The 21,042-nt window shown below is 32.3% G+C and overlaps 1 protein-coding gene across 3 annotated transcripts in view; it reads right to left on the bottom strand.

Annotated features, from left to right (window-relative positions):
* Positions 1-21,042, bottom strand: part of LOC105836856 — a 70,837-nt gene that overhangs the window by 29,036 nt on the left and 20,759 nt on the right. For 2 of the 3 annotated variants that reach the window (XM_036295439.1, XM_036295437.1), the window contains exons 2-5: positions 17,773-19,235; positions 5,992-6,221; positions 3,233-3,464; positions 2,988-3,140 (exon numbers count right to left, since the gene is read on the bottom strand). In XM_036295439.1, the coding sequence (XP_036151332.1) occupies positions 2,988-3,140; positions 3,233-3,464; positions 5,992-6,221; positions 17,773-19,235 (2,078 nt within the window). The remainder of the gene's footprint in view (positions 1-2,987; positions 3,141-3,232; positions 3,465-5,991; positions 6,222-17,772; positions 19,236-21,042) is intronic. The other variant, XM_036295438.1, reaches the window with a different exon arrangement.

Raw genomic sequence — 21,042 nt, 5'->3', positions numbered from 1 at the left:
TAATACTTAAAACAGCCAATTTTACGACAATGACGAATATGGCATTCATTTTTGCGGGTTAATTTCATTGGATATATTTAGTTATGTAGTAAAATAATTTTATTCCTCTGCTTTACGTAAAACTCGGCATTGTAAAGAACTTCATTAAAGTATTTAATCCTAAGAAGAAAGTTTTTAAATATTTAATCAAAATTTTCAAAAGATTTAGTTTAACAAAAATCAAGGGAATTTACTAGTACTAGTCATACTAGTGATATTGTTTCTTACTTCTGAGAAATGCTGAATGCTCCTGATATTCAACAATTGAAGAAAAACAAAGCATTTGAAGAGAAACTCAGTACAAGTTACGAGTTAATTGCGTGGGAAGCAATCAAAGATGTCATAGTAAATGTGCTAAGAAAACGAGCGGACATGAAGGCTGCCTTGTGCTTTTAGATAAGAGTGTTAGTAACACGTCTGTGTAAAAAAACTCCATTTTTTAATATAAATCTTTTTCAATTTGTTTTTTAATAAAACAAATTTAAGGTGCAAATTCATGCAGCGAGAAATCGCTGGCGACTTGGGAAAAGTGGAGGAAAAGTGATGCCAGCGACAAGTATCCGTCGCTTTTCTTCCGGTACACATTCATATGACGACAAATCGCTAGCGACTTTAATGTCAGTAAAAGGCTAATAATTGCGGAGAAATAATTATTGTTTGTAATAAAAATTGAAGAGTAGTAAATAAAAATGAAGGTGACAATACGTACAAACGGAGTGTATACCACTCAGTGTGCAAATAATTTGAAAATAGCTATAACAACCCAGATAGCACAAAATATTTAGAAAATATTTATAAAAAGGAAAAATATTTATAATAAATATTTTGTACATATTTTTATGTCCGAGTTTGTAAAGTATAAAAAAAATTATGATAAACATTTATGAAAATATTTAAAACAAATATTTATACAATTAATTATTATCAAAGAATATTTCAAGTTCATATACCATAAATATTTTTCAGTACATTTTAAAAATATATTCTATATAATGTTGATAATAATTTTTGTATCATTTCTAAATGGTTTATGAAACATAATTATATAATCTTTAAAAAATATTTTTTGAAAATAAATTTGTAAAATATATTTATAAATATTTATGATAATATTTTGTGCTATTGGGAAGAGCCGTCAAGAAGCGATTGCAACTGCTGTAATGTTGGAGTTGCAAAGAACGCAAAAGAAGCGAGATTACAAAAGAAGCAGTGTTCACGATTATTCATATTGCTCCTTCTTCTCCTTTCCCCCGTGGATATCCGAATATTGCTCCTTGAAAGGCGCGATGTAACGACTTGTCGATGCTGTTCAGACAGGACGAACTTCTGACGATTTGTCGCTACTACACAATATCTACGTAGAGGGGGAAAGTCGCCAGCGATTTCTCGCTGCATGAATTTGCACCTTTATTGTGGTGGCACGCCATAGTACGGCGCGCGCACAGCTGCGCCGGGTCAGTGGCCCCGGTGACCGCGAGGAGTGCGCGCGGCCGCCACTAGGCAAGAGCACGGCGCCCCTTCTCAGAAGTCAAGTGACAGCGCTTGGCCTACATAAGGAGACCACCCACGGCGAGAGTTCAGCCTCCTACGCTTCATATAGTGAGCTATTCCCGGGCCTATACAAGCAATAATCCCTTTTTTTGTCGAAGCACCACAGGGCCTTGGCATCTGAGATTCGATCCAAGCGAGCTCGTGGTCTTCCAAAGTCTCCTCCGGGAAACTCTTATCATCGACGTCCCGCCTCGTTGCAGACGGCCGGTCCACCGTGGTCCTCGGACCCATCCAGTGTATCCGGGCCTCAAGAAGAAGATTCCGGAGCCTGAGAAGCCCAACGCGAAAGAAGTCTCCGTTCAGTGGCAACTCGTCCGAATCGCGATCTCACCGGAGAAGCCGAAGGATCCGCGGCTCCTAGGGATTCTCGTCGCTTCCCCTAGTCACCAGGGCAATACAGACCGTAGGACGCGGGGCCATCACTCGGTCAACGCAGATCACAACTTCTGGTCCTTCAGTAACAATCAACCGGCCTACACAGACTACTACTACCAGGCCACGGATTGTGTCAGACCAAACGACACGGGGTACACAGACGATGCCAGAGACGATCGTTGAATCTCCCGACATACCTAAGACGCCACGTTCGCTTCCTCGCACACCAGGGAAGCGTCTCCTTCGCTCCGTGCTCGAGAAGAAGAGAAAGGTCTTCAGGGACTTCTTCGGGAGTGACAGCGACTAACCAGTCCTAACCTCCTTCAGGCACCTACGGGTGCCGCCTAACCTTCCACATTGAGGCAAACAACCCTCGAGGCAGATAGGCTTGCGGCAGACGACGACAAATAGACCTTTCAGGACTACCTCAAGATCATAGTACACACTGACATATTTACAGCTGTACACCAAAGATCAAGTATACAAACACGTATTATTATTATTTGTGAGGGCTTTCTAATTACTTCACCACCAGTCCTAACCCCACACTTATTGTTGAAAAATCGGCTTTTGTAAATGTTCAAGTCGTCCATAAAACTAAAAACATTGCGTCTTGCATATGCATTACTTTTTATACTATACTTTAGTAAAATTTTCCGATAAACACAATAATATTACTCTCGAACCGCCTCCCTTCTTTTTAATTTTTACACTTTTTGATAAATTTTCGGTATTTTTTTTAAAAAAAGGGGCGGGAGAGATTGGAGAGGATCGGGAGTGATTTTATCGTATTTCTCGGAAAATTTTACTGCCTTTATTTTAACTTTTTATATCGCGTTTCTGTGGCGCTTTGGTTTCTTGCGACACTTGGCCGCTAGCGCGCGCTTGGAGTGAGGAAAACGGCACCGCAATCCGATCTCTGGTTATTACTGTCCACTTGTGCAAGTAAACGCATTCGTCAACAATAGCTGACATTCCGCATTTGTTACACAATGTACTGTTACAATATTCATTAAAATTACCTTTTCAAAAAGTAACCACAGCTTGTCGTGTAGATTAATATTTTTCGCAAAGATTCGTATCAGCAACCATTCCTGCATAATTTTCACACTAGACTGATTACTTTCCGAAAAAATAAAATCACACAATTGTTCCTGTAGTAGACAAATAAAGTCCTATAAAATAATTATTTATTAATTTTTTTTCAAAATTAAAAGTTTAAAATAAATTGTAAAAGAGTTTAACTAATAATGGTAATTTGACTCACCTTACTCAATGCTGGTTCCAGTATTAATAAGATTTGCATTACTCTATGTTTGAGTTTATGTAAGGGCGAGTCATTAAAGTATCTATTAGTTTTTTTCGTTTTCAATGCATTAATCAGTACCTGACCATGAGTATCAGCAAATGCTACTACACAATCTGATTCTGAGTAATTGATTATTTTATGTAACAACACAATCGCTTCTGCTCTAATTGCAGCATCATTATTATGATCCCTATTAAAATAAACAATATTAATATTTTATTAATTATAATTTACCCAAGTTATTCACAAACTGCTTTGAAATAAGAGTATATACTTGTCTTTTTATATAATATGAAAATTTCATAAATTATAAATTTATCATTAATACTAGAGATGGGAAAGTTACTTTTTAAAAATAACTAGTTAGCTTTACTCGTCTCAAAACTAGTTACCGTTATTTAAAAAGTAACGATTAGTTACTCTTTTTGTTACTTTTTAAATACTTTTAAAACGAGTTTAAATAAAAAATTTAATTGTGAAATATTTTATTTAAAATATTAATGAAACCAATAAATTAATTTTAAATTTACAAAACTAAACAATTAAAAAAACAAAATTTTAAAATGTTAAAAATGTGAATAAAATTTTTTAATTAGTTCAAGAAAGTTGTTAAAAAACGGTGATTTTGGCTCCCAAAGGTTTAAATATGAGATACCTAATATTATATTTTATGATAGATTTTAACTTCCTAAATAAAATAAAATTCGTAGAGGTTAGAAAACATCTTAAAAATTAAGAACATGGTGTATTTGTAGAAAGTTGGATGATGCGTGGAGGTAACATTAAAATAATTTGTTTAAAATAAATCGTTTGTAATTTAAAAATAAATTGTTTTAATTTTCCATTAACCTTTTAATCTTTGCCAAAACTCGGAATAACAAAGGTGTAATGAGAAATTTGTTATATTTTTGTTTTCTGCGTATTTTCTATTTCTTAATTTTTTGTATCTTTAAAATTTGAGATTTTTTAATATTTCGACTTTCTCTTACTCACATTCTGATTAATGGAAAAATAAATCAATTTATTATGTTGTACTCTACAAATTTTATATACATTGTTCAGGATCGTTCTCGGATGAAGGTATAGCAAATGTACTCAAAGAATTTGTACTAAAACGACGTGAGTGCCGCGTGCGTGCAAATCTTCTAAAATTATTTTAGTCTTTTTGTTATGACATAATAATAAGATTATTTAATGAGCAGTAATCGACATTTTTTACTCATTTTTAATCATAGCATTCTATTACATTATGTTTTTTGTAGATTTTAATCTTCTACGTACAATAAAATTATTTAAAAAATTTGTGGAGCTGTCATATATCATGTAGATTACTTCTAGATGATAACAATACAGAATTATCAATATTAAGTAATCTTTTAACAGATGCACTGCAAAGCTGTATTAAATTTAATAAATAATTTTTTTAATTTCACAGAGAGTCTTATAATAATTCCACATTACATAACTAACATCAAATCACTAATTGACAGCTGAAGATTGAATTACAAAAATTACGATATGTCATAAATATAAAACTGTAAAAAGTAATGATAACAGTAACTGTTAAATTCGTTATTGTTACTCAAAAAACATAACTACATTACTGTTAATAGAAAATGTTACTAGAAAATGTTAATAGAAAAAGAAAAATAACGTCGTTACCAGACAGTTACCAAACAAGTAACTGTAATATCGTTATAAGTAACGTATTCTTTCTTAAGCTTGAATAATACATACATTTCTGAATTTTTCCAAAATTTTTGGACTTGTGTGTGTAGCTTTTTTAAATAAGTTTTTAAAACAACATTATTTCTTATTAGAAAGAAAATTTTAAATAATTTTATTAAACAAAATTTATACAAAATTTGAAAAATTATATTTATATAAAAAAGTAAATTTAAAAAATATTTTGGAATTAAGAAAATAAAGTTTCATATTTTCGTGTAAAAGTATTATAAATAAAATATTGAATATACAATATTCTCTTTTAATGTTACCACTAGTAAAATAGGTTGCTTATTTTTATATTTAAATTATTATTATAAACAATTTTTGTTCACTTATTTTTAAACACAAATTTTAATTTATATTAATTTTTTTCTTAAGTTAAAAATTTATTTATATAAAAAAAATTATAATGAAAAAAAAAACAAAAAATAATTTCTTAGTAAATACATATTATAATAAAAAAAGTAATTTTAGCTAAACAGTTTTCGGTAAATTTAATTATAAGCCTAATATTAGGCTTCGGATCCCGGATAGGTTAAAAATTTACAACATTTTAATTTAATATGAACAAAACTTTTGAAAACTTTTAATGTAACTTAATTTAACTTTTAACTAATGTGAGTCTTTTATTCATATAAATTGTAGAATAACTAAATTAATTTTATAAGCCATTAATTTTTATTCAATATTATTAAAAAAATATTAATTATTCATATTTCTGGTAAGGGGAGATTTAAAGATGTTTCTGAGCATCGATATTTAACTTCGTAACTGTATTTCAAGACTGACGAAATTATCGGCGCGCAGTTTATATGAGCTGATATTAAATTAATATAATAATTATGTTCATCACCAAGATTCGCTACAGATCGTATAGACAACTTAACTTTATTGATATGTTTAAAACATTTTCTCGGTCGAAGAATTAATTTACTATTATTAAATATCCAATATTGATTTTATATAAATATTTATAAATAGATACTTACAGTATAAAAATATGTTTTGGATAATAGTGTCCCAAATGCTTAACAATAAATAAATGAGCATAGTTTTCGATTTTCTTATCACGTCGATATATAGGACCATGAAGAAGACAATGTACCAATGGACTTCCTAATTTCATCAAGTTTTGTATATCTAAATTTTTTATTTTACAAAGCAATATCCTTTTAAACCTCGCCGTAATTTTTTCTTCATTTAATAATTTAATAATGTACTGTGAAGCAAATAAAATTAGATTATAAGCATATAATATTTCAAAAAATAAAATATTTTATAATTAATTTTATAATTAATATATAGCATATATATACATATGTATGTACCCAGATAGCCACAAATGTATGTATGAGCACAAATTGTTCTCATGTTGCTAATAAAGATGTTAGCATCTTGTTACGCATTTACGTCGTCCCTTGTGCTGTTATTTGCTAGCATTCGACACTAATCTTAAGTAATGCTAGCATAATGTTTGAAACGTGCAAAAAATTTTATTTCCGACATCGAATGCTAGCAAACAACAGCACAAGAGACGACATAAATGCGTAGCAAGATGCTAATATCTTTATTATAACAACTGGCTATCTGGGTATACAATAGGGTGAATTGTAATGGATGTATCAACTGTTTATGATGTTTATCATGGGACATAGATTATCGACTGCAATTTTAATATACACATGTACAGCATATGCACATATATACTTCATACATATGTGTATTAGAATTGCAGTCAGTAATCTATCTCCCATGGTAAAAAGTTGACACATAAAAATTCATTTTGTACGCGCGCGCACACGTGTATACACTATTCAAAAAAGAATAGGGAACCCTTTTTTGTATACCGAAAATTTAGACTATTTTCAAACCGCTGAAAATCACCAAAAAATTATCACAGAAACAAAATCCAAAAAGCATTTTTAAACTTTAAACTTTTTCTTTTAAATGCTTTTTAGCGATTTCAGTTATCTTTTTTTTTATCAACATAGCACAACGATGAAGCTTAACCCGTTAAAATGAAAATTTTTTATGCGACTTTGCTGCGCTGCATCTGGCATGAAAAAAATCAGAGCATTTGCATCTTGTAGCGGGAACTTTTTCCTTTGTTTTACATGATCGTTGATTGCTGTGCGATTTTTTTTTTTTTTTTTGATCGAGTTATTGAGGTTTTAAGCAAAAATTTAACTTTCATCGTTTATTGCTCGTGAACAACGTACAGCGGGAGCAGTGCACTTGCACACGGTTCAAATGACCACGGTGCATTTGCACACGGGGCATTTGGACGCAAAAGAAATTTTATTAAAAATGTACACCAGTCACATGCACACGTAAAATGTGGCCAGCAGATATTTGCACACGAAAAAATGCTCACCGTTCACTTGGACATGTAAAAGTTGCACACCATTCATTTGCGCACCGCTCACTTGCGCACCATTCACTTGCACATCGTTCACTTGCCAACCACTCATTTGCACACCAAGAAATGTCCACCGATCATTTGCACATGGAAAGATGCACACCGATTATTTGCACACGGAAAGATGCGCACTGATCATTTGCACACTGATCATTTGCACACCGTTTATTTGCACACCGTTCAGTTGCACACCATTCAATCAAACACATATTAAATATTCATACATTATGGCTGCGTTTGCAATGTGTACATGGATTAGCGACTTGGACGGGGTAGGTGCGGGAGGGGAGCCGAAGGCCTCCTGCACCCTCCGTGTGTGTGTGTGTGTGTGTGTGCGTGCGTGCGTGTGTGTGTGTGTGTGTAAAGCATTCACTGCACCACATGGATTTGCGACTTAAGTGCTGCGCAACTGCGGTGTGCATTTTTCCGTGTGTAAATAATCAGTGCGCATCTTTCCGTGTGGAAATGATCAGTGTGCATCTTTCCGTGTGCAAATGATCAGTGCGCATCTTTCCGTGTACAAATAATCGGTGCGCATTTCTTGATGTGCAAATGAGTGGTGGGAAAGTGAACGGTGTGCAAGTGAATGATGTGCAAGTGTGCGGTGTGCAAATAAATGGTGTGCAACTTTTACGTGTGCATATAACTGGTGTACATTTTTAATAAAATTTCTTTTGTGTCCAAATGCAACGTGTGCAAATACACCGTGATCATTTAAACCGTGCGCAAGATATCGTGTCCAAAAGCATGGTGTCCATTTAAATCGTGTCCAAGTGAGTGCCACCGCGTACAACGCTCTGCAAAAAAGATGGAAAGATGAAAGTTTGGACTTTCCAATGCTATTATTGCTTTCTTCGTAGATTCACTTTTTCTAACAACAAATCGCGTTTAAAAATTACGTAAAAAATCGCATATTTTACGTTTTTCATTTAATTCAATATATTATCATGAAGAAAGATCCAACGCTATAGCAAAGTTTTATAATACAATTACTCCCCGGTAATAAACACTAATGTTCTTTGATCAATTACTGCTTGTAAACGTTCTCATATCCCAGTGAACACATTTTATAGCGGCAATATAACATGGAAGTTACATGTAATTTAACATTGTTATTCTTGTGATATGTAGGTGCTATATGACATGGAAATAACCTGTTACGTAATATTTGTTATACGCAAGTGATCTAGCTGTTATACATCGTTTTGGCGTTACAGTTATTCAACAAAAATTGTATAATCGTAACATAACACGTTCGTATCAATGTTATTACGGAACGATGCGTCGCAGTTGACTCAGAAATCAGACATTATAACATCCTGAATGACAGATCTATTTAATAATAAAAAAAATTATTATAAAGATAATGTTTTCAAAAATAACGGTTTATCTACAATTACTGCGCACAAAAAATGCACAAAATCTAAATTCATCATGTGCTGAACAAAAACAGAATAATAAATGTATACTATTCAATTTTTCTTAGAATTATGATCTATATAGTTAACCATCTAATTAATCATTTGAACGCTTCAAAGATTAATGCTAAATAGATCGCAATTTCCATCAAATTATTAAGGTTATGGAAAAAGATAAATTTAACAATGAAATTAATAAGTAAATAAATTAATGCTATTTATTTTTAATATGTTTTGCAAAATTTAATTGCTTTTATAAAAAATAATATAGTCGCGTCAGTTTACATATAGGTATATGTAGACAATAACAAGTACCTATATCGATGAGTCAAATTGGCGTAGCAGGTAGAGTACAAGGTTCGTAATCCTAAGGTCCCGGGTTCAAACCTAGCAGCGGCAAGTAAGAATAAAATAAAAAATAACATAATTTAAATTTAATTAATTAATAAAAATTTATTCTAAATGTAGTATGTGCTGTTGATAAAAATAATTTAAAAAAAATGAAATTTTTATTTTATTTTATTTTTCTTTGTAACTGTTGTGTAACGGTTAGATAACATGTAATTATAACATGTTATATTGCTGAGTCGGAAATTGTAACTTACATGTAAGTTACGTGTAATTTCAGAGTAACGTAACCTGTTATATTCGGTTACATTGCTGTTACACTGCTGCTATATTACTGTGTTCACTGGGATGTTTATGCACCTCCCAATAATTCTGTGGAATTTCGTGCCAAAGGAAAAGAGTCCCTAAGGCCTGTTTTCGCCTCTCTCCAAAATTAGATCAAAATAGTAATATTTAGTCAATTCCAGCCTAAACGATGGTATTATGAGCTCTATTGGCATGCGTGTATATAAATACATAACTGAATATACTTGATATAAAGGAAAAGACTTCAAAGTCGGATTTAAAGTATATAAATACACAAAATATATGAAAACTAAAGAAAAAACACTAAAAAAAGAAACTAAAAAATAATAAGATTTTATTGTTACGCAAAAAAACCTTGAAGAGTTACTCGAACAAGAATTGGTTTTATTTTAATCGCAGATCACGTAAAAAAACTTATCACAAATGCTTTTGAAACAAATGACTCACGTATTTTCTTCCACACGGCTAAATACAAAGTTACATAAAGAACTGTTTTAGAAACTGCAACTAGGAAATAAAAAAATGTTTCCACAATTATTCAAATAACCGACTATCTTAAATAATTAACTGACTGAATTTTATATCATAACATAGAGTAGACATATGCAAACATTTTTTTTATTTCCCAGTTTTTATTTCTTCCTTGCAGAAAAAATACGTTATTACCATTTCTTCCAAAAGTATTTGCAATAAATGTTTCTACGTGATCAACAATTAAAATAAAATTAGTTCTTGTTAGAGTTACTCTTCAAGATTTTATCGTTACGCAAAAAAATCTTGTTTTTTTCTCCTTTGGTTTTTATATATTTTGTATATCTATGTATTTTGAATTCGACTTTGAAGTCTTTTCATCCTTTATATCGAGTATATTCAGTTATGTATCTGTGCGCGAACAATGGGTGTGCGAGGAAAAGGCGAGAAACCAGGAAGGTGGCAGTGAAGGTTACTTGAGATCACTAAATTACTCTGTTTATTACAAATTTACAAAATTAATCCGTACAAAACAATAATTCTGATAATATTAATGTTACAGCGAAATTACACAGTCGACGGTTCTCTCCACGAGCGATGGAAAGAGATCGAGCGAGCGAATAAGTTTGGCAAGTTACTGAGCGATGAGGTTGCGTGAGATAATCAGCAAGCTACCGAGCAATGTGGTCGCGCGAGAGACTCGGCAAAAAGTGTGCGGTAATCAACGAGAAGTGTTCAGAGCATACCTCAGTCGCTTAGTTTCTTGGTTGCGCTTTTCTAGGAAGACTTTTTTGTTCGGAAATGTTGCTAATCTAAAACCCTAATAAAAAAGCAATACGTGATAGCCACGTTAATGCTACGTGGATCGACATCGTAATCGAATATTCAAGTGGATATTCGCTCAAAAATGGTACTAAAATCTATGTAGATGCGATCATAGATTCGACCTAAAAACCACGTAAAAATTTTACGAATTTTAGAAACATCGTAATATATAAATATATCATATTCTTTAAATTTTTTGGAATAAAACGTCACTTCAAAAGAATGGATTTTTTCTCTAAGCGATGGTGAAATACGGCCACTCAAAATGGAGTGACATCTCATTTCTTATAAGAATAAATTTTTCGCTCGATAACTGATCTCTTTATTTGACTAGAGAGAAGATCACTGTTCTTGTAGCGAATCGTTCACCCAATTAAAATGAGTAAATCATAAAAGTATCATGTGGCAGTCCTCTTCCACATCAGACAGGAAGCTAATTATTGTTTGTCTTAATCGTGCTGCGGGTGGTCTTTATTTAGGCGCATCAGGTGCACCTTACTCCCAAGAGAGTTACGCCGCCTACCCAAATAGCACTGGATGTTCCAAGGACGTCCATTTTAAATTCAATTCAGGTCCTCATGTCCATGGACATAAAATGGACATTCATAGGATGTCCATTATTGGAATTAAAACGGATGTTCTATTCAGAACGTCTTATGCTGGATATCTGATTTATGTCCGCACTTGGATCTTACTTTTATATAATTTATCTTTATTTTTATTATATAATCTAAAAGAAATATTGTAAATTATATATATATTATTTACAATAGTTCTAATTAACATTAATTTATAAATAATAAATTATATTATTTTTAATTTTCAAAAGGTTTATTTTAATTGTTCTACTTTTAGATATAATATGAAATAATATGAAATAATACGTATTATTTTTTTATTTATTATTAACACTATTAATTATTGGTATTTTTTTAAATGTTTGTTATAATACATTATTGTTTCTTTTTCGTTTTTTATCGTTTTGTTTTTTTATTTTCGTTTCTTTTTCTCTTTCTTTTTTATTATCGTTTTTTTCTCTTTCTTTTTTATTATCGTTTCTTTTTTTTCGTTTTTTTTTTCGTTTCTTTTTCCGACCAAAAGAGGGACACAGCAATTGGTTTGGGTCAAGCGCTGTCTTTGTCTAACCAGTAGCATAATGGGCGCTAGACAAAGGAAAAAATTAACCCGGACGATGTCTCCTCTTTGTCTTTCTGTCGGACACTTTTCAAGAGCTTTTTGCAGGAAATGCGCAGTCCATGCTTTATGTCGATAATTTTTACAAAATGTGGATTAACCCACTATTGTAGCAAGCCCTTTAATTGAAAAAGGCCCAAAAGAAATAATCAAACCATAATAGGTCTAAAATTTAGTTTATTTCGGACTTTCTATGAATATCCGAAATTGTGACAAACGTATATCCTATGGACGTCCATCGATTGTCCGACGGACCTTATTTGGATTCTTAATGGACGTCCGAATGTCCAGAAGCGGATATCCATTGGACATACAATGGATGTCCTTGTGCTATCTGGGTATCGACGGCGTCGTGCACTAACTGGTAGACAAGCGCGCGGCGTTTCTCAAAATATCCATATAAATTCCCTATAAATATTTCTTAACAAATATATCCACAGAAAATCTAATAGATATTTCAAATAAAAGAATTCGATGCAATGATGAAAAAAGAACATTGCATCCACGTGGATAACTTGTGGAAAAACTTGCATCCACATAATCCATGTAAATCACGTGGATTCCACATGGATGTCGCGTAACTGTTATTGGAGAATTGCTTTGACAAAATCTTTTTAGAAGGACGCTATTTTACGATTGTCAGGTAATTTTTCCAGAAGGACACTCTTAATTTTTTCCAATTCTTCTATACCTGAAACATTCGACCTTCGTTTTCGGCATTGCGGGGTGCCAGGCAATGAGATCGCGCGACGTCTAGACGTGCAGCGATCTGTCGCCAGTTTCGTTACGCGATAATTTCTAGCAGACAAAGCTACCATCGGCTTGACCTTGAACAGTATCTATGTATATATATGCCGATGGAACTCAAAATCCTCGTTTAAGCTGGAAACGACTAAATATTATTTCCAAGAGTTTAAGAAAGTAATTCCACCTATTTTAATCCAATTTTGGAAGGGGGTGAAAATAGGCCTTAGGGACTTCCTCCTTTGCCTAAGCGCTTCTTCCAACTTATCAATCAGCATTTAAATGTGCAAACTTTCAATTTTCCATTATTTTTTTGCGGAACACTGTACATTGATCTATTCATGAGTAATAAGCGATGAAAGTCAAAATAATCATTTTTTCTTAAAATCTCAATAATTTGATCTAAAAAATATCGCACAGTAATGAACAATTATTCAAAATAAATGAAAAAGATTCCGCTACACGATACAAATAACAGAAATTCTCTATGATTTTTTTTCACGCCAGATGCAATACAACAAATTCGCATAAAAATTTTTATTTCAACGGATTAAGTTTCATCATTGTACTATGTTGGTAAAAAAAAGATAACTAAAATCGCCAAAAACATTTAAAAAAAGTTTCAAGCTTTAAAACGCTTTTTGGATTTTGTTTCTGTGATAATTTTTTGCTGAATTTCAGCTGTTTGAAAATACCCTAAATTTTCGGTATACAAAAAGTGTTCTCTATTCTTTTTTGAGTAGTGTATGTATATCTATATATATAAGTACCGGGCGTCCGTATTTTCTGTATATTCGCGAACTCCTTCGTCATTTGTTGTCCGATTCTTTTGTAAAAGATCTGATTTTATTTCAAATTTTACGAGGATTGCTGCTATGGATTTGGTTTTTCGATATACAGGGTTTTTCAAAAATTATCTTTATATTGATTAGTAACGGATAAGCGTCTATATAACCGCAAACTATATCATCAATTGTGGCCTGAATCTCTTGCAAATAGGTTCATTTTATTCCAAATTTAACGAGTAAGACTACCATGGGATTGAATTTTCCATATAACGGTGTTTCATTTAAGGACTAACATTTCTTAAAATAACGCTAAACATTCATGATGAAGCAAACGCTTCATTTATGAAACAACTTGTATATGGAAATGAATAATGGAAATTATAAATAAATAAATCAATGTAAAATGTTATTTACATGTACAGGGTTTTTCAAAAATATCTCTCTCTTTCTCTCTCTCTCTCTCTATATATATATGTATATATATAAAAGTTTGATTGTCTGTATGTCTGTATGTCCGCGATAATTTTCGTCATTTGATGTCTGATCCACATGCAATTGGTCTCATTTTGTTTTAAAATTCTGCCGGATTAAAATTAGGGATTTGTTTTTAACATATACTGGGTTTTTCCCAAATTTTCTTTATATTGAATAGTAACGGATATGCGTTTGTCTGTTTGACCGCGAACTACACCATCATTTGTGGCACAAACCACAAGCAAATGGTCTCATTTAATTCCAAATTATTCGAAGATGGTTGCCATGGGTTTGAATTTTCTATAAACAGGGGAAATCCAAACCCATCTAAATTTCAAAAAAGATTGGCGTAACTATAAGAAAAGAAGGTCCTAAAATGAAACAACCTGTATATGGATCCATTGATTCGGATTTTCATCATGGAGGGGTTTTCTTAACATAATCTTCATTATGAAAAGTTTAGTAGAAACATATAAACAGGACAAAAACACGCTTGAGTACGATATGATGTACTGATGTAAACGGCACAACTAATGATTATAATAATGTGCATTATACGATAAGTACGCATGTTTGTTAGTTTGTATTTCCGCGAACTACACGGGCGTATTTTGATCAAAAAATGTAAAAATTGAATACCAAAAGCAAATGGATAGACATAAAAATAAATAAGCTAAAATTCTGTGTTATATATAAAAGATTCAAAAACAACTAATTATGCATACATACACACGCGCGACTTAACGGTGATTAGATTTGAAAAGAGCAAAAACAGGTCTAAAATCGCCCGTTTCATAGACATCGAAGTTTGAGTCGATTTCGGCGGGAAATAATTGTACATCATGGAACATCAATTCTATGAAAGTTCAGATAGAGTATAGCTTTAATTACTGAGATGTGAGGGGTTAAATTGGTCAGTATATACCAATGAAGGATATGTCATTTTATCCGTTCAACACAAAAAACCTCGAGGTTATTTCTCATATAAAAAAATGTTTCAGATAAGATTTGTTTGTCTGTTAGAAGACTAATTTATCGTGACCTCAAAACGACGTTTAAGTCAGAATGTCATTAAGAGGTCAACTTACGATTTTCAGAAAAATGTTTTTTAACTGATGTCGGATACCTATTTTAGCAGGCACAGAAAGAGTACATGTATATACGGGAGTATCTTATTAACGTTATTTTATGTCAACACGGTTTAATCTTGCCCCTTATATTTTATAAAACCGATAACCTTATAACAATATTTCAAATATAGGTACCACCAATTTCTGAAAAACTGCGGTATTTACTATGATTTTTCTAAAAGTTTTAGAGGTAGCTTTTTTACCGAGATATTTTACAAATTACATACTTGTAATTGAGTTACAAAAAATTGTTAACAAAAGAAGATTTTTTTTGATTAAACGAATCTTTTACAAGTTCGGGAATAATATCAACTTTAACTCATCATATCTCAGCAATAAAAAATATGCTCAATTTGAAATTTTTAGGGAATGAATGTTTGATGATATACAACCACTTACCACCAAAATCGTATCAAAACTCAATGATCACGAAACAGGCAATTTGTGCGGGCGCTCTTTAAATCTTCAAAGGAAGTCTAAACAATCGAATTCTGTGACAATGGTTAAAAAAATAAAATGAGTTATAAATACGTGAATAAATGAATAAATCAATTTAAATATAAGTTGGTAGTTTCATATATTGCATGTTATTTTGAAAAGGATTAAATATCTAATTATAATAAATAAATTTAAGATTTAAAAGAAGGTTCAGAGGATTTAACTAGAATAGAAGAGAGTAATTGATGTTAAAAAGAAATGAAAAACATTTCGACGATGTATAAAGCGATATTTTGAAATACAGGTTGATTCAAAAAAGAATTTTTTAACAAAGTTACAGCAAACATTTCAGAAACACCCTGTATTTTCGAGCAAGATTTTGGGTCCGCAGACATACAGACCCAGTACTTATATATGTGTGTGCGTGAAGTAAGAGCTTTTTCGCCCGCGCAAAACGCGGGCGAAAAAGCTAGTATAAGGTTTGTTTTTTATTCCTGCACTGTTGCACTAGTGTAATAAGTTAGAATGAGAAAAAATATATTTGTCTTATTCTAACTTATTGCACCAGTGCAGCAGTGCAGGAATAAAAAACAAACCTATAGTTATATAAATAAGATGTTTGTTAAAGAAATCACCTCTCTACCCACTTAAATTTTTGAGCTAAAATATTTTAAAGAAACTTAAAATTCTCATTAAAATAACAATTTTTTGATGCTGTTACGTCTTTTCAAAAATTAAAAATTGCAGATCCAGAATCGCGACTAAAATAAAAGTCATTAAAAAATTTTGTAAATACAGAATAGAGGCGACCTCACCGATTTCAATGATCTTGATATATATTGTCAGGGTCATTATTCTGAACAACTTTACTCTATACATGTTACTGCCGCTCGGCCATAGTTTCTGAGTTATACACAAACATTTATTAACAAAAAAAGTTTGATAAATACGATACGACGAAACTTATGTGGTATAGAGAACGCGTGGGCGGGGGAGGGGCTCCGCCCCTCCCCCTGCATCACTCCCCGTAATTTTTCCTAATTCTAACCCACCAATTTTATGTTGCTATTTGGTTAATATGAAAACATTGGAAACGAATAGCGTGGTGAATCCAAGTGATACTGTATAAGCGTAAACGTCGTTTACTTTACGTAAAACACTGATATCATGTATCGTATTTATGAAACGTAAAGTAAACGACGTCCACGCTTGTACAGAGTACCACATAAGTTTGCGACTTTCCACGCTGTTCGTTTCCAATGTTTTCGCATTAATCAAATAACGACATAAAATTGGTGGGTTAGTTAGGAAAAATTACGGAGAGAGAGTGCAGGGGAAGGGGCTCCGCCCCTCCTACCCACGCGTTTTCTGCACCGTATTCTCCTCTCTGTTTCAAAACTAATGAAATTGAAGCAAGAAATTAAAGAAAAACTTTTGTATATAACTCGGAAACTAAGGCCGAGCGATAGTAACATGTATACGGAAAAGTTGTTCAGAATAATGACTCTGACAACATATATTAAGGTCATTGAAATTGGTGAGGTCGTTCCTATTCTGCAAAATTATCAAAAATTTAATATCATGAATAAGTACGCACAAAGTAACGTGGATGTAGCGGAAGTCTGTGTACATACGCATGCGCGCGCGCGCGCGCGCGCGTGTGTGTGTGTGTGTGTGTGTGTGTGTGTGTAGAAAATATTTATAGTGTATCACACATTTATAAATTTTTACTAAAAATCTATAATTTATGTTACATATACTATAAATTTTCAGTACTGACAATGAAATTCGGAACACAACCATGAACAATTCATAATCAGGTTTCCAAAATTTTAAATGGCGGATTTAATACGGTGACAGTATTCTCTGAAAGTTCTCTGCATTTTATAGGGTTGAGATTGTCTTCGAAACTAGCTTATGAAGCTAATATTACTTTTTTTGTTTTTACTGGCAGTAAATTTTAGAATACAGTTTATGAGTGATCCAAAAAACTCGAAGATATTTTTATAGAAATTGAATAAATTTTGGATCAATAAAAGTGCTTTAATAAGTTCTTCATCTTCTTTAGCCGTTATATTAAAACATTTTAAATTTTTCAAAAGACCACATTTTTTCTTAAAATACACATAAAAACGAAAATTTTAAATCCTCAAACCCTTTTATTTCAACTTAATAAATATTAAAATCAACATTTCTGTATAAATTTTCAACTTACTCCTGTCGCAAATTGTACGGCATTAGGCAAAAACAGGAAGTTGTCATTAATAATAACTCCCATGAGGTTCTGTATTGTCATCCAAAAGATATTGTTCTTCTTGCCATTATTGATACATGTAAAGCCCAAATTAAATATCGATTCCAAAGTCTCTCTGTCGCTTGTTTCGCTTATAATTTTATTATCTATCATTACCGTTAGTATCTTTGCAATTTCGGAGACATTTTCCGGCGAGTCTACATCAAGGAATTTCAACAGATTGGTCAGCATCGTAGTAACAGGAATCCACGAAGACACTGGGGAATTTATTAAATACTGATGCATAAGTTTCAAAAGAAGTAAATGATATTCTGACGCGATCTTTCCCTGTAAATTGGTTGCCTTGATGTCGTTCGTCATACTAAGCAAATGCTTTTTGCATAAAGTTGGCAAAACCACTATGTTTTGGGAGAGATACAAAACGTGTAATCCATACAAATACTGTATATTTAGATTTTGCAAATTGCTCATTAAGTTTAGACTTTCACTTTGCAATCTTTCCGCGTAATTGTCTACTTCCTTTTTCGACATAAAAAAAGGTGCGTTGATGATATGTGAGGATACGATTTTCGTGTATCTCGTATAATCCTTGTAAGTTAGTTGTGCGGATATCCTCTTCATAATCATAATTAAAAAATTAAAAGTGGTATGCACATGCGACAGTATAAAGTCCGTCATTTTATCATGAGGTCCTTTTACAGAGAGATGTAACAGATGTGATATAAATTCTGCTAAATTTATACTGGAGTTGATATCGGCGTAAGGTCGCATGCTGATACCATTCAAGGTGTACATCAAATTATTTAACGCTTCCATGGCGGGGCACGTTTTGCAGAGGAATAAAAAGGAGGCGTCGTACAACAAGTATATCATTGTTGCAAATGTTTTAGGATTCATCTCGGGATTAATGTTTCCTTTCTTATATTGTGTACAAGTTTCTTCCACAAAGATAACCGCATTTTTTTCCTTTAGTACTGTGTGCAGCCATGTTTTAATAACATTCCAAGAAGGCGTTCCTCTTGTGAGGCTCTCTCCAGGAGGAAATGCAGCTAAAACGTTAGCAAACAACGGTAAATCGTTTATCCGTTGTACACAATTACAAATTGCTCGCAGCAGTTCAATTTGAGATGCGGTGCGTAGAATGTGAGAGTGCATGCTGAGATTAATCCCCACTAGAGATTTAATGGCGTTTAATTCATTGGCCTGCCAATCAGAACGCGGTTCCTCATGTGAAACTGTTTGTAACGCATGTATTATGTAAAATATCGCTACGGGGCCCCAGGCCACACAACTGATCTTGTTAAGAAATCTGTTAAGTAAATTGCTCTTTTTCGCACATCTAAGAAATTGCGAGAGCTCCTTCACGATTGTCGGACATTCCTCATCAATGTGGCATTCGTAGAAAAAATTATTGTTCAGAACACCTACAAATAATGCAACCAGAAGAAAGAAATATTTTTCAACCATAATAGATTTTTCGATAATAAATAATTTTTTTTATATAATTAATTTTAAATATATTTTTTATAGTTATATAAATTCCGCGCTAATAAAGATTGTTTAGTTTGAAAAGTAATCATAAATTAAAGCTAGAAATGAACAAACCAAATTAACTGATTATCAATTTTAATAATAATGCTATAATTCTCATACACAGCACATACATGTTAAATCAACATTTCAGAAACGTTGAGTTGCAACGACGTTGAAAATTTAACGTTAAAAAGTTATTTTAACGATGTCTAATAATCATTAAATTAATGCCTTGTAAAAATTACAGTTCAACATTCAGGAATATTTTTTAAACTAATAGCGTTTTCGACTACAGTGTTTGAATCTAACTTAAGGTAGATTAATATTATCACATGCTAAAACCATCTAATCAGAACCTAAAGTAGAACAATATTATTAATTCATCCCAAATTGCAATCCATTTGAAATCCATTGCAATAAAAAACGTTAAAAATTAAGTTAAAAATTAACTCACAAGAAAAGTATCACGGGCGCCCGCGTCTGACGCCGATTTGATTTTCCATGAAATATGTTATTAAACACAGAAATCTAAGAGACACGTATTTTTTATGTGCGGAATTGTATGTTTAGAGGATAAAACACTCCTTTGAAAAAAAAAAATTCTCTTTGGAGCGAATATTGTTAAAAGTATAAAAAATAGAAAAAAAATTTATAAATAAAAGTTGTATGAGTTTCAAGAGTACTTTGAAGTTGTAAAGAAAAAAACATTTATAAAGATTTTTTGTTTAACAAAATACCCCCCATCCCTTTTCGAATAAAAAATTCTTTTGCCAAATTAAAAGGTTTTTTTTTCTAAATTCAACCATTAAAGTTATGTTATAAAATATCATATTCAAAAATTAATTAAAAATGTTTCCATACACTACTGTGATAAAAAAATAAGATGAATTTTTCATTTAAACTTCGCGGGTATTATAAAATCATGAAATTATTTTTTTTGTGGGTTGGTAGTACTGTCTTTGACTCTATGCAAAGTTTCATGTCAATATATTTAATTGCTGTAGAGCTACACGTGTTTTTGTAAACATACAAAAGTGAGTTTTCCGATTTTTACTATGCTCTAGTTTACACCGAGCACTTGGTACGCATATCAAATAGTAAATAACTAGTGAATGTGTTTAATCATTGATTGATCAGCTTAAATTCACTACTTGATACGCGTACCAAGTGCTCGGTGTAAACTAAAGCTACGTTTCTGATTTTGTTGAACAAAGAATTTGCATTAAATTTTGCGGAATGAATATTCTGCCGCGAAAATGTTGAAGATGTTGCAGAAGGCCGGACGAAATTGAGTGTTTTTGGAATCAATCGAGATTTGATGCGTTTGAAGCACAAAACGTGTTTTAAAATGGTTTGGGTCCATCCAAATGAAATGCCCGCAGCATCAGCAAGGTCTCTAATTGTCAATCGACGATTTTCGAGCAAATCTTTGATTTCCTTGACATAGCTTTCATCGATAGATGTTAATGGTCGTCCGGGGCGCTGTTCGTCTTGAACTCGTTCTCGGCCTTCTTTCAAGTCTTTGTATCATTTGTGAACATTTTTTTGCAACATAGGCCTTATCACCAAAGACCTTCTGCAACATCCTTAACGTTTCCGCGGCAGAATATTCATTCCGCAAACAAAATTTAATGTAAATTTTTTGCTCAACAAAATCAGACATAGTAAAAATTGAAAAACTCACTCTTGTATGTTTAC

This window comes from Monomorium pharaonis, chromosome 1, assembly GCF_013373865.1.
Source record: "Monomorium pharaonis isolate MP-MQ-018 chromosome 1, ASM1337386v2, whole genome shotgun sequence".
Taxonomy (NCBI): Eukaryota; Metazoa; Arthropoda; class Insecta; order Hymenoptera; family Formicidae; genus Monomorium; species Monomorium pharaonis.
The sequence above is the reverse complement of the archived record's forward strand: the minus strand, read 5'-3'. Positions and strand labels throughout refer to the sequence as shown.